Source organism: Mobula hypostoma, chromosome 1 (assembly GCF_963921235.1).
Source record: "Mobula hypostoma chromosome 1, sMobHyp1.1, whole genome shotgun sequence".
NCBI classification, from domain to species: domain Eukaryota; kingdom Metazoa; phylum Chordata; class Chondrichthyes; order Myliobatiformes; family Myliobatidae; genus Mobula; species Mobula hypostoma.
In genome coordinates this window covers 94151730-94167040 of record NC_086097.1, presented here as the reverse complement: position 1 = coordinate 94167040, position 15311 = coordinate 94151730, and the positions used below count along the sequence as shown (strand labels likewise).

The window sequence follows — 15311 nt, the reverse complement described above, 5'->3', positions numbered from 1 at the left end:
CGGTGTCAGTAGTCGCATAGCCAGGACTTGTGATACACACCAGCTGCTCATACGACCATCCACCACCTACTCCCATGGCTTCATGTGTCCCTGATCAGGGGCTAAGCAGGTGCTACACCTTTCCCAAGCATGACCTTCAGGCTAGGAGGGAAGGAGTGCCATACACCTCCTTTAGTAGAGACATATCTCCACCCCACCACTCTCTAAGGCAGCAAATGCAAAACATTCATCACCTCCGACTGAAGAAATTTCCTTTGACCTCCATCCTGAATAGCTCTTTCCCTTACTGCAAGACCGTAACCTCAGTTCTAGACACTCCAACCTGGAGACACATCGACTCCACATTGAACCTTGTGCCCAGTATCATAACAGTCAGCCTGAACCCTGGGTCTAGGAATGGCAGCCTGAACCCTGGGTCTAGGAATGGCAGCCAGAACTCTGAAACTTGGATAATTCCTAGTGTGTAGTAACCAATGAAATCCACATCTCTTTCTTCTAAACCCAAGTCATTACAACCCTAGTTTACGTAAGCTCTCCTTGTACTGATAAACTCCCTCATCCCAGGAATCTTTCTGGTGAATCTTCACTGCTGACGCCCCTATATCCTTCATGTATAGAGTGCGGGACTGTGCACGATGCTGTGTTTTATTTCTCCACATCTGTCAGGTACCTCACTTCAACATCAAAAAGCCCAAGGTTTTTTGATGACATGAGACTGAATATTCTGGGAGCTGGGACCGAAGACAGATCACTGGTGCTACTCAACGGGTTGAATCCTGATGCAGGCTCTCAACGTGAAATGTTGACATAGACCTGTTGTCTTGACAGGTGCTGCTGGGCCTGAGTGCTTCCAGCGTTCTGTTTTTTCTTTTAAGATTCTTTGATCTACCTTCTGGCACCTTGTCTGTAGCTGCTGCTCTGCACTGTATTGTGCACTCATTAGAACATAAGAAATAGGGGCAGGAGTTGGCCATCCGGCCCGTTGAGCCTGCTCCACCATTCAATAAGATCATGGCTGATCTGACAGCAGACTCAGCTCCATCTACTTGACTATTCCCCATAACACTTATTTCCCAGCTATGAAAAAATCTGTCTAACTGGGTCTTAAATATATTTAGTGAGATAGCCTATACTGCTTCCTTAGGCAGAAAATTCCACAGATACATAACTCTCTGGGAAAGGCAGTTCCTCCTCAATCTCCATCCTAATCTACTCTCCAGAGAAGGAAACTACGTCCCCTAGTTCTGGTCTCACCTACCAGTGTAAAAAACACTTCACTGCATGTATTTTACCTCCTCCTTACATAAGATCCCCTCTTATTCTTCTGAATTCCAATGAAATCCCAGGTGACCCAATCTCTCCTCATACACTAAATCCGTCATCTCCAGCATCAACCTGGTGAACCACCTCTGCAAGTATATATCTTCTCGAGCAAGCAGACCAGAACTGCACACGATAGCCTAGATGCAGCCTCACCAGTACCCTGTACCTAACCTCCTTGCACGTCAATTCAATCCCTTTAGCGATTAAGGCCAGCATTCCATTTGCCTTCTCGACAACCTGTTGCAACTGCAAACAAACATTTTGCATTTCATGCACAGATACTTCCCAGTCCTAAAGCACAACAGAATGTTGTAATCTTCCACCATTTAAATAATAATCCGACCTTCTATTTCCTTTCTAAAGTGGATGACCTCATATTTATCAATATTATATTCTATCCGCCAGATCCTTGCCCACTCTGTTTTCTTTTACCTGTCTGGATGTACTAATGATCCGCCTGAATGGCACACAAATAAGAGATTTTTTTTTACTATATATTAGCATTCATTCATTCATTATGTGCCGTGTCATCTGACGTGCGCAGTTATGGTCTTGACCATGATTGTCCTTGGCAAATTTTTCTACAGAAGTGGTCTGCCTTGCCTTCTTCTGGGCACTGTCTTTACAAGACGGGTGACGCCAGCCATGATCAATACTGTCCAGAGGCTGTCTGCCTGGCATCAGTGGTCACATAACCAGGACTTGTGATGTGCACCAGCTGCTCGTACGACCATCCACCGCCATGGGACCAGGTGGTGGGGCTAAGCAGGTGCTACACCTTGCCCAAGGGTGACCTGAGGCTAGCGGAGGGAAGGAGTGCCTTACACCTCCTCTGGCAGAGACGTACCTCCACCCCGCCATCCAATAACTTGGTACATATTGCAATAAGAAACCAAGAAACTGGGGACAGGAAGCAATAGGTCTATCTGCAAAACTTTCACTGGATTACTTGGTAAATCAAGGAGTGTGTTGTTTCTAATGAAGTGGATTTCTTGTGAATCTCCTTAAAGCATTGAGAATTTAATGAGTAGATTTACGGGAATATTAGCAAGTTGGAGAACAGAAGAGTTGGGTGTATTGATCAGGGAAGTTTAGCACAAGCTTGGAGGTGGTTGGTCCCTGCGCATGTGAGTCTCAGGAAGGATGAGGTGTGGACAATGACTGGACAAAGGAAATAGTACTGAGAATTCAAAGGTGCGCAGAATTAGGAGAACAGGTGTGTGATGTGGGGCTATTTGGGAGTGATTTCCCGGAATGCTTTCAGAAAGGAATGTTAGTTAAGAATCCTCCAAAAACCAAAGATGGAGAACTAAAGTAAAGGCAAAACTGACTTTGAAAAGGATAGTAACAATGGCCAACTGTTAACAGGAGAGACAGAGAGAGACAGATACATAGATACAAGTCAGTTAAAGATAAAAAAGCTGAAAGGTACACCCAAATTTGGCTCCTAGAGATAACTGCTGATGGCTTTAGCACTGAGAACTGATTCAAAGACAGGAGGATGGGTGTGGGGTGAGGGTGTGGTGGGTGGTCCCATTGACGGAATGAAGGGATAGGTAAATAGGGGGAAAAACAGAGGACAATGATTAACTTATAATCAATCACCTTGTAAGCGCCTTAGCTTACTGCTTTGGTCAAGTTTTGACAAGTCAGAGAGAAGCTTCACTCTGCAACGGGTGACGTACTAGTCATTATTGTCTAAAGATAGGCAAGGGCTCAAATAAGGAACTATCTGATCTTGCAGAAGCAGCTCAAGGTGTAACTAAATATGGGAGGGATGAGGTAATGGCTAGAATGTTCTGGAGAAAAGGGGAAGGGTCCGAATGAGGAACTGATGGGCTAGCTTTGGCTTAAGATAATTATATCTAACTGACCAATAATTATCTTACACTTAATTATATCTTAGCATGTGATTGAAATGATTCTAATATTGTCTAAATTTGTAATCGTAAGATTTCCTGCTACCTGATCAATGTTATAAATTGTGGAGAACTGTGTAATTCGGGGGCAGTGTCCGGACTGGCTCTTTTGGGAGATCAGTCTGTAACTTCCCCCATAGCATGCTATGAGTAGAGAATAAAGGTTTGAAAAGAATTACGTGTGTTAGTGTATTTGTGGTACAATTGCTACTGCGTCGGGTCTGATCGAGTACGACACCATGATCTGCAGATGGTTTCTCAATACTATCTCTAACAGGATTACTGAAAGCTACAGATTTCTAAGTTTGTCGCCCTGTGATAGGACGCTATTTAAATAACAGTAGGAATTACTATACAGGCACAGTACATTTCATATATTATGATGAAAGAGTGTCTCTGTGAGCAACGACCTGTTTTCCCTCCTTCCTGTTCCATTCCACCACATATCCAAGAAGAACGCCATGTACATCGCCTGCTGCTATCTCGTCCCACTGTATCACAAACGATGAGCCATTGTAGGAGTACGTCACATTCCCTGGTGAGGCACTCGGAGCTGTGGGAAAACAGATCACATGTCACCTCCAACAAACACAGACGCAAGCACAGAAAATCCCGGTAACGGTGAGAGCATTCCTACAGGCTGCAGCTAACGCAATGTCAGTGAGGGGCCTGAATTCAGCTCAGAGTGCAGCAGCCATTACAAACCCCACTGTAAGACCACAAGGCCACAAGACATAGGAGCAGAATTAGATCAATCAGCTCAACAGGTCTGCTCTGCCATTCGATCACGGCTAATTTATTAATCCTCTCAACTCCATTCTCCTGCCTTCTCAGCAATCTCACTCCTGCAGAGTGAAATTACAAAATATTAGTTTGTGTTAACTATTTCTTCACACTATTTGCCTTTCCCATAGTTAACCTTCTGTGGTGCTGAAACTATGCAGAAAGACAATGTTCTATTCAGTATCTTTGACCTCACTGGGAACATACCTGAGAAATACGCTCCATCGCTGGCTGCTCCTAGATTATTGACTGCCTGGATCCCATTCCCAGATTTGGGAGACAATCTCACAAGTTTGACGCAACTTGCGTTAAGTTAGGAGTTGTGAGGCTGGCATTTATTGCCTATCCTCAAGTGCCCCATTGACGAGTCGTTCACCTGGGTGATGTCGGGAATCAAAGGCATTCTGCGGTCACTTTTTTCCACTTGCACTACAGAATGATCTGTTACCGTATCTGAGTACACATGACAATGACCAGATGACCATTGGTGGATCTGGAGTCACATGAGACACAGTATAGAGCAACAAACAGCCTGCTGGAGGAGCCCAGCGGGTCGTGCGGCACCTGTGGGAGGAAAGGAGATGTCAGTCTTTCCGGTCAACAGCCTGCATCTGCGTTCCTTTCCTCGCACAGATGTCGCTCGAGTGTCTGATTCCTCTAGCAGACTGCTTGTCGCTCCGGGTTCCAGCACCTGCAGCTGCTGGTGACTCCTCGGGTAGGGAATGGAGATCAGTTTTAATTCCCTAGGAGGCACCAGTGAACTGTACAGGTTCTTACGTCACAGTCATCTTGTAATGACCATCATCGTCCGGCCCAGCACACTGGCACAACTAGTAGAATCACTGCCTCACCCTTCCAGTGACCCAGGCTCAGCCTGGTGTTGTCTGTGTGGAGTTTGCATGTTCTACCTGTGACTATGTGGGTTTACCCTGGGTGCTCCAGTGACCTCTGACACACCAAAGGCACGTGGGTTAGGAGGGTAATTGCCTCTGGGGTATAGGAGAAGGGGTAGAATCTAGGGGAAGTTAAGGAAGAAAAGAATGGGATTAGAGTTTTGGATACTTGCTGGTTTTAAGGCACTGGTGAGGCCTCACCCTGAGTATTGTGAACAGCTTTGGGCCCCTCATCTTAGAAAAGATGTGCTGGCATCGGAGAGGGTCCAGAGGAGGCTCACAAAGATGATTCCAGGAATGAAAGGGTTATCATACGAGGAATGTTTGATGGCTCTTGGTCTGTACTCGCTGGAATTCAGGAGGATGAGGGAGGATCTCATTGAAATCTTTCGAATGTTGAAAGGCCCAGGCAGAGTAGGTGTGGAAAGGACGTTTCCCATGGTGGGAGAGTCTAGGACAAGAGGGCACAGCCTCAGGATAGAGGGGCGCCCTTTCAAAACAGAGATGCGGAGAAATTTCTTTAGCCAGAGGGTAGTGAATTTGTGGAATTTGTTACCAGAGGCAGCTGTGGAGGCCAGGTCTTTGGGTGTATTTAAGGCAGAGATTGATAGGTTCTTGATTGGACATGGCATCAAAGGTTATGGGGAAAAGGCCAGGAACTGGAGTTGAGGAGGAGGCAGAAAAAAGGATCAGCCATGATTGAATGACAGAGCAGACTTTATGGGCAGGTGGTCTAATTCTGCTCCTATGTCTTATGGTTGTTGCAATGGGTCGAAGAGCCTGCTTCCATTCTGAACGAGTTTCTATCACTGAGCAGCTTTTCATCCCAGATGGTTTCATTCCTGAAATTAAGTACCATAAGATCATATGATATAGGAACAGAATTAGGCCATTTGGCCCATCAAGTCTACTGCACCGTTTCATCATGGCTGATCCAATTTTCCTCTCAGTCCCAATCTCCTACCTTCTCCATGCCCTGGAATCTATCAACATTTGCCTTAAATATACATAAAGATCAGTCTCCACAGCTGCCTGTGGCGACAAATTCCACAGATTCACCACTCTCTGGCTAAAGAAGTTCCCTTTCATCTCCTTTTTAAAAGGAAGCCCCTCTAAACTGAGGCTGTGCACTCCGGTCTTAGACTCACCCACCATAGGAAACATCCTTTTCACAGCCACTCTATCAAGGCTTTTCACCATTTAATAGGTTTCGATTAGGTTACCCTTCATTCTTCTGAATTCCAATGAGTGCAGGCCCAGAGCCATCAAATGCTCCTCATATGACAAGCCATTCAATCCTGGAATCATTTTCATGAAACTCGTTTGAACCCTCTCCAGTTTCAGAACATCCTTTCTAAGATAAGGGGCCCAAAACTGCTCACAATACTCCAAGTGAGGCCTTTACCAGTGCTTTATAAAGTTTCAGCATTACATTATTACTTTTATATTCTAGTCCTCTTAAAATGAATACCTTCCTCTCCACCGACTCAACCTGCAAATTAACCTTCAGGGAATCCTGCACAAAAACCTCCAGGTCCCCTCGCACCTGAGTTTTTGTATTTCTCTCCATTTTGAAAATAGTTTGCCCTTTCATTTCTTCAACCAAAGTGTATGACCATACTTCCCAACAAGTAATTGGATTCAAACTCAGACCTCTGATTACCAGGGGAATGAAGCAACTTTAGCAGGCACCAAGTGGGGAGAATTAGTGCCCTGATAAACTCTAATTTTCTCCTGCTACAGATGATCACGTCACCTCCTTCAGACGTCCGAAAGTGCATCCACTCGCTGAACCCTGAAGGCCCAACCTCGTTGCTACAGCTGATCCGAACGCCACAGGTCGCAAATGGACTCAGTTCTCCGATTGTGTGGCTGTATGGCGGCACAGAAAAAGTCACCTCAAAGGATATGTTAGTGTTTGAGCTAGCATTGACCTTGTTGGGATCAAAAACCTGGAGGAACAGAGAGAGAGAGAACGAGAAAGACACAAAAACAACAAATTATTCACAATCAACCTGCGCTCACCAGCAACATTATACATTTAGGTTCACACCCACACAGAAAGGTATTGAGAGCAAAATTCCTTTCACTCCTGCTTTACATTCCAAAACCATGAACTATCCCTTTAACATGTATCCAGGAGACTTCACATAGCCTGATATCTAACTGATATACGGTTCCCTGAAAGTTGAGTCATTGGTAGACAGGTAAAGAAGAAGGTTTTTCGCACGCTGGGCTTCTTCACGCAGGGCACTGAGTTTGAAGCTGGGGGGTCGGTGCGGTCGTACAAGATGGGAGTGAGACTGCACTCGCAGTGTTGAGTTTGAAGCTGGGGGGTCGGTGTGGTCGTACAAGGTGGGAGTGAGACTGCACTCGCAGTGTTGAGTTTGAAGCTGGGGGGTCGGTGCGGTCGTACAAGATGGGAGTGAGACTGCACTCGCAGTGTTGAGTTTGAAGCTGGGGGGGGTCGGTGCGGTCGTACAAGATGGGAGTGAGACTGCACTCGCAGTGTTGAGTTTGAAGCTGGGGGGTCGGTGCGGTCGTACAAGATGGGAGTGAGACTGCACTCGCAGTGTTGAGTTTGAAGCTGGGGGGTCAGTGTGGTCGTACAAGATGGGAGTGAGACTGCACTCGCGGTGTTGAGTTTGAAGCTGGGGGGTCGGTGTGGTCGTACAAGATGGGAGTGAGACTGCACTCGCGGTGTTGAGTTTGAAGCTGGGGGGTCGGTGTGGTCGTACAAGATGGGAGTGAGACTGCACTCGCAGTGTTGAGTTTGAAGCTGGGGGGTCGGTGTGGTCGTACAAGGTGGGGGTGAGACTGCACTCGCAGTGTTGAGTTTGAAGCTGGGGGGTCGGTGTGGTCGTACAAGGTGGGGGTGAGACTGCATTCACAGTTGTGGTCACCCTGCTGTTGGAAGGCTAGTGCGTGCAATGGAGCTGACTGAGTTTGAAACTTTCTGCAGCTTGATACAAGTCCCTGATCCCTTCTTCAGCTTCATTAGCTACCTCAGAACCTGCAAAACCAGAGTGGAGCAAGTCACCCTCAAACCACAGAGGAAGTGACATTATCCTTTACTGAAGTGACATCATCAGATAGCCAATAGCACCCATTTGGTGCCCCAAGGATTATTAATGTGGTGCAGATCCTTTATGAGTTGCTAATAAATTAGGTCCAGAGGTTCTGGAACAGAAACATGGCTGGATAAACTACAGACTAAGCCTCAGACTCCACAAGTTAGAATGTTGAATTGATGATCACCTTGTACCAGGCAGACACCCACCTGCAACCCGCATAGTCATAGCCATACTTTATTGATCCCGGGGGAAATTGGTTTTCATTACAGTTGCACCATAAATAATTAAATAGCAATATGTAAATTATGCCAGGAAATAAGTCCAGCAGTACCAGGCAGTACAGGAGCTTCACCTGCAGGCAGGGAGGACAGACAAGTGGATGAGAGGACAAGTGACAGCACGATTGTGTGTGGCGTGCGTGGAAAAGTGAGAGTGAAGAAGCAAGAGAAAAGGAGAGCACACGGATGTGCGAGGGAGGGCGAGAGACTTGAGCGCGCGTGGGTGTGGGAGAGGGCGCAGAAAGAGTGGCAGTAAACGAGGAGCAGAAGTGAATGACTGAGAGTGGGAATGGGAATCAGTCAACAGCAGCATTTGAAGAGGTTATTAGAGGAATAATGATTGAAGCAGACACTTAGCTGAAAAGAAGTCCATTGAGCCACTAACCTGTGTGGTTGCTACTTTGTGTGGAATGAGAGTGGGAATAATTGAGCAAGTGTGAGAGGGAGAGGTCTTTCTGTCCAGTTCCTTAACCCTTCGTGCACTGTGGGGCTAGCAGAATGTGACACAAGGAGACACTAAGGTAAGTTTCCAGACTCTTCAGAAGGTCCAGATTTATGCCTTCTACACGCCGAAACAGCCACAAAAGAGAAAACCCTCAGTTTATCACAGGTTACTGGGCTCACTTGACTTCTCTTCCAGTTAGATGTCTGCCTCAATCTTTATGCCCCTTATAACCTCCCCAAATTTTGTTGTCAATTCATCCATTGTTAAACTTTCAAAGAGAATTTGATCAAAAGAGGTTTAATTCCATCTTTTATTAGGGAACAGGATGATTACTTCCAACAGTAATCTTCCAACATGTCAGATGTTGCTTGGTTATCTACCCACGCTTCATGATACAAAAAGTATAGACAAGGTTCCCCTCCCAGCTTTTCAGTAAAGTCCCTCTGTCTGTCAATGAACTTATTGGAGGATGGGCGGCACTGGGAATTGAGTCAAGCAGCCGTAAGTAACAAAATTAGCACACCAACACCTGGGGCAAGCACAGGGAAAGTGAAAACGCACTGGTTTAAGTTCAATTTCAGTTTTTTTGACATTCATCCATACACGTGTAGACCACCAAACGAGACTACATTCCTCCAGACCGGGGTGCACAACACAAGACATATAACTCACACAAAAAGTAATATTACTGCAAACAAATTGACAAATAATAACGTATATATATATACATATTACAAATTTTAAAAATTAACAGTATAACACTACTGCCGCTCCACACGTGATGAGACCAGGGTGGTGCCAGGGAGTTCAGTAGTCTTACTGCCTGGGGAAGAAGCAGTTTCCCATCCTAACAGTTCTTGTCCGAATGGTATGGTACCTCCTGCTTGATGGTGGGGTGGGATGGGGGTGAAAGAGATCGTTGGACGGATGGGAGGGTTCGCTGACAATGCTACGGGCTCTGCGTATGCAGCACTCCTGATAAATATTTCTAATGGGTGAGAAAGAGACTCTGGTAATCCTCTCAGCACTCCTCAAAACTCTTTGCAGGGACTTGCGATCAGAAGCCTTGCAATTCCTGTTTCAGATGGTCAGGAAACTCTCAATGGTGATCCTGTAAAAATTGGTTAAGATGGGGGAGGGGGGAAGAGCCTCGCTTGCCTGAGTCTCCTCAGGAATGGAGACACTGCTGTGCTTTTTTAGCCAAAGAGATGGTGCTTAAGGTTCAGGTGAAATCGTCCGTAATGTGCACTCCCAGGAACTTGACACTCCTAACTCTCTCGACAGAGGAGCCATTTATGTGCAGTGAGCAGTGGTCAGCCTGTACCTTCCTAAAGTCCACAATCATCTCTTTGGTCTTGTTCAGGCTGAGACTCAAGTTGTTGTGCTTGCACCATTCTGACAGCCGCTCTGGATGCTGTCTCGTCACCGCTGCCGCGTCATCGGTGAGCTTGGTGATTTGGTTTGAACTGGATCTAGCAGCGCAGTCATGATCAGCAGCACGAAGAGCAGCTGGCTGAGCATGCAGCTCTGGCGTTCGCCAGTGCTCAGCACGATGGAGCTAGAGACATTGCTGCCAACACCGACCGACTTTCTGTTACAGAGAGAGGTTGAGGGCCAGCGAGAACAGATTGCCCACCAGCTTCTGAGGGATGATGGTATTAATCACCATGCAGAATTGATGAACAGCATCCTGGTGGACGAGGCACTATCAGGACAGAGTGGAGTGGTACCATTGGTGGGTGAGTCTGAGCAATGAGCAAACTGGAAAGGGTCCACTGTAGCAGGAAGATGGGATTTAATGTGATCCATAACCAGACATCCAAAGTACTTTATCATTGGGATCAGTGCCACTGGACAGAAGTCATTAAGGCAGGTTATTGTCGCCCCCAGGATGATGGTGGGTGCCGTGAGGTCTGTGGGGACAGCGGATTGTTTTAGAGAGATGTTGACGATGTCTGTTAACTGAGCTGTGCAGTCCCTCAGCACCCGACCAGGTATGTTATCAGGCCCCATCGCTTTACTTAGGCTGACCCTGGATGGAGTCTTCCTCACATCAGCTGCGGCCAAACAGAGTGACTGCTCCTTGGGGCAAGGGGGCCTTTCTCGCCAGCACATCGTTCCGTGCATCAAACTGAGCACAAAAGATATTCAGCCTATCGGGGAGAGAAGCATCACTGTCTTTGAAATGCAGGGCGGACTTGTAATCCATTATGGTCCGAATGCCCTGCCACACGTGCACCTCACGTCTCTGGTGTCGCAGGGACAGAGCCACAGTAGCGTAGTGGTTAGCATGACAATACTACAGCTCAGGGTGCTGGAGTTCAGAGTTCAATTCCGGCATCCTCTGTAAAGAGTCGTCATAGGTTTTTGCAAATAAAAGAGAGTGAGGTCATTTTATGTCTAATGAAGCCCATAACACATTTTATTGAACTCCAAAACCTAAACACAAAAACACGCTACGTAACAACATCATCATGTCAGACCAGCCTCTTAAAGTGACACCCCAACTCAAAGTCGGTGGCCGTGAATTATGTACATTTCTCCCTAATACATTACCCTACACAGCTCGGGTCCTGTGTCCCATCAGTGGAGCAACCACTGGTGCCTCTGGCTTGGTCAGGGGTGCATTGACACTCTCATGGCCAGGGGTAAGGGGGCCTAAGTGGATATTGGTATGCATCATGGCGGATGAAAACAAACGAGGTGGAACGTAGGTCAACAGGAACCCAAGAGCGCTGTACACTAAGATGGGATGTAGGAATAGGTGAAAAGGAATTGAATTTACTGACAGGGTGGAATGTTGTTGTGAGGCTGACCAGGCAGTCGTAGAATCAGGAATCAGAAATCACCTGGCACTCGTAACGGCTGCCCATATACCAACTCAGCCACGGATGACTGCATCCTCTTTTGGAACCATTGAGCCCCAGCAGGACCCACAGGAGATGATTATGCCAGCACTCATTGGTCAGGGAAGCCCTCGGAACAGCCTTTTAAAGAGCAGTGAAAATGCTCGCATGGGACATCGGATTGCAGATGATACACCACGAGGTTCTGGGACATTACAACCCAGAGGTCTGCTATGAATTGGGGACAGTGATCTGAGGAAATATCGGATGGGGTACCAAACTGAGCAACTCAGGAACTGGTGAATTTCCGAGCCACGTCTGTGGCTGTCGATGATCGGGGAACAACTTCTCACCACCTGGTGGCAGTCTACCAGGATAAGGTGTGTGAAACCACAGGGGATGGGGGGTTGAGGAGTGGAAATGAGGACCAACAAGGTCCACATTTACATGGTTAAACCGTTCCTTAGGGATCTCAAAAGGTGCCAATGGTGCTTGAACATGACGGTTAATTTTTGCCCGCTGGCACTCCACACAGGATACAGTCCAATCACACACATCCTTTCTGATGTCATGCCACGCAAACCAGTGCAGCCAGTTTCCGTGAAGCCTTCTGGCCTGGATGCGAGAGGCACTTTTTTAACAAATTCGTGTATTTTTCACAAAATGTGGTTCATTCCCACTTACTTGCATGGCGCGTGGCCAAGTGGTTAAGGCGTCGGTCTAGTGATCTGAAGGTCGCCAGTTTGAGCCTCAGCTGAGGCAGCGTGTTGTGTCCTTGAGCAAGGCACTTGCTGCATATGGAGTTGAAAACAGTCTGTCTCCAGTTTGCAGATGTGTAGGCCAGGTGGTGTTGCTGCTGTGCATTCCAAGGGTCTGATACTTCGGCCATTGCATGCATGAAGGGTTTGTTGTCAATGAATGCTGTGAAATGGCGACCCTCTAGAAGAAAATGAAAATGGCGGACAGCCAGATAGAGACCTCAAAGCTCACGGTCGAAGGTGCTGTGCTTCCTTTTGGGCGCATGGAGTTGCCGGCTGAAGAAAGCGAGCGGCTGCCACACGCCTCTGACCAACTGTTCCTGCACAGCATCCACCGCGTAGTCCGAAGCATCAGTAGCTTGGGTGTGTCCGGGAGCGGGTGCGCCAGTAGGGTCGCATTAGAAAGAGCTCATTAGGTATCATCAAATGCCTTGGTCATGTCCGCTGACCACGAAATACCTGGCCATAAACTAGGGTTAAAGTACAAGGGCTGACTTGATGTTAAGTCATAGACCTCCCTTCGAGTGTTAGACACATCAGAACGGTCCTGTCTGTAAAATCGTGGCTACAGCAGTTGCTAAGCAACAAAGACTGATGCATGTGCTTGTGCTGGTAAATGAGGAGTACAAAATTAATCAAGACTGATCAGCAATAACACCTCTGCTGGCATTTCAGTGAGGTGGTCGAGGGCGAGCACCACAGCGAGGTGGTCGTTCATTCATCCAAGCTAAACCTCTTCGTGTTCACTTTCCTTGGGACCGTAGCAGGAGTGCCCACATCTGGCCAGGGGAGACTCATCCACAGCTGCAGCCCTGCCATCACCAACACAAAGTGCCCACTGTTGGAATGAACCATGGTTGTGGTTTACGGGAGGATGAAGATCAAATTTCTCCTAGCCTCTTCCTTCTGTTTTCTCTCTCCGTTCTACCATTAACCGCGTCCTGTCTCCAAAACCTTTGCCAAGGCATGCTAGTCTCTGGGGTCACTACACCCAGCTGTCTTTTCACTACCACCAGGAACCCACCACTCCTACCCACAGGAGTACACTCCTCCAAAATACGCAGAATACCTTCGGCATCACCCTTACAATACACAAAGGTTTGCATAAAGTATTGTCCCAGACTGAATGTTTTGTGTAACTTGACAAACCTCTTCCTCTTGGAGTTTCATTTAAAGCAGGGTCTCCCAACCTGGAGTCCGTGGCCCCCTCAGTTAATGGTAAGGGTCCGTGGCATAAAAGGATGGCATCCTAGGGTCTGAAGGCACTTTGACTCCTTAGGTTGACAGTCCTGCTGTTCTGTTGTTACAAGCTGGCTATCTTCAGACTTCACTGGTTGTTGCTCTGGAATCTCTTCAGCCATCATCTCCTTCAGAAACCTCTCCAGTTTGTTAAACTGAGGCACAAACTTCCCTTGCATTGGATGCAAACAATCTCATTTCACTTTTTTTTAAAAATAGGAGCTGGCGATGGTGTTCACCGCATTAACTTGGCCAGTAATTATCCTTCAAATAATTTCACTAAAAATCTGACCGTCAATGCATTGTTCTTTGTGCAATCGGCCATATTTCCATTGTAATTATATTCCAAAGACATTTAATGAGTTGAGTGGAGACTTGGGAATGAGGTTGTGAAAACCTACATACAAATATAAAATATTTTCTTCCTTAACTAGATCCACCAGCAATTCTAGGCCTGAATTTTGTTGCTGACCCCCCTGACCTCCTCCCCCATTCACTGTCAACTCTCAGACTGAATGCAGAATCAAAGAGAAGTCATGGTCTAGAAAAAGGCCATTCACCCATCATCTCTGAACTGGTCAAAAACAAACTACCCTCCCAGCACTGGGTCCAGGACACTTCATAGTCAGATTTTATCATTGCTGACTAACAGGACGGGAAGTTTGTTGTTTTACGGCAGCAGTACTGTGCAAAGGCATAAAATTACAAAAATAAATAATGCAACAAAAAAAAGGAGTAACAAGGTAAACTTCATGAATAAACTTCAAGGTAACGTTCCAAATTTCAAGGCTGTTCTTAAGTTATAAACTTATGATTTATGGACATCCCCAGATAAGAAGGAGCTCCCATTATATTGTTAAATTCAGAAGTCTAATGTATATACACATGTTCGTTCCTACAAACAGCAGTAGTTTCCACTCTCCCCACTTTCAGTAATTGTTCTCATCAGTACTTCTGACACCATTCCTTACAACACTGAGGTGGCATGGTTACCAGATTGGCCAATTCCATGCACCGTCCACCTTGTGAACAAAATTGCTTGAATTAACTTCTGCAAATAGGGAACCTATTCACAACCCAGGTTGTGTTAAAATATAATGGGGGTTTCAATCCTTTAGGCATAGATTGAGTGGACAGCCAGAGCCTTTTTCACAAGGCAGAAATGGCTAATACAAGGGATCCTTGCCCCTTCAGGCAGTGAAATTCAGACCCTCCCCATCCCCATGGGTAAATAGTATTTCTCTCTGTTCCCTTTCAAAGCACTCCAGCAACTACTTTAAATCCTCTGGGACATGATCCATGTGCTACGGGAAATAGACTTAACCTACCTGGGCCCCTCAGTGTTATATTCTTCAGTAAAGTCTCCCCTCAGCCTCATCCATTTTAAAGAAATAATCACAGCCTGTCCAAGCTCTTCCCATTACTATAGCCTTCAGGTCCTGAGAACATCCTCATAAATCCTCTCTGCACGCTTGCCAGTACCAGCACATCTTGCAGTATTAAAGCCGTGGTGTAAATAGTGCTGTAAGCAGTCCTAGTTCTTGCAATCACTGATAATAAAAAGAAGTATTCCTTATTGATTTCCTTACTGAGCAGAACTGCGACATCTGTGCACATACACTGCAAGCTACTGGCTCACTTCTATAATTGTCACCATCTTAGTCCAATTAACCTATGCTGTTCCTTATTCGAACAAAGAACACAGAACATTACGGCACAGCACAGGCCCTTCAGCCCACAATGTTCTGCTAAC

The 15311-nt window shown here is 46.5% G+C and overlaps 1 protein-coding gene across 1 annotated transcript in view; it reads right to left on the bottom strand.

Annotated features, from left to right (window-relative positions):
• The window catches only part of tyro3 (TYRO3 protein tyrosine kinase), a 110311-nt gene that overhangs the window by 58179 nt on the left and 36821 nt on the right, over positions 1-15311 (bottom strand). The window contains exons 7-8 of the mRNA XM_063052919.1: positions 6675-6870; positions 3653-3795 (exon numbers count right to left, since the gene is read on the bottom strand). Coding sequence (XP_062908989.1) covers positions 3653-3795; positions 6675-6870 — 339 coding nt within the window. The remainder of the gene's footprint in view (positions 1-3652; positions 3796-6674; positions 6871-15311) is intronic.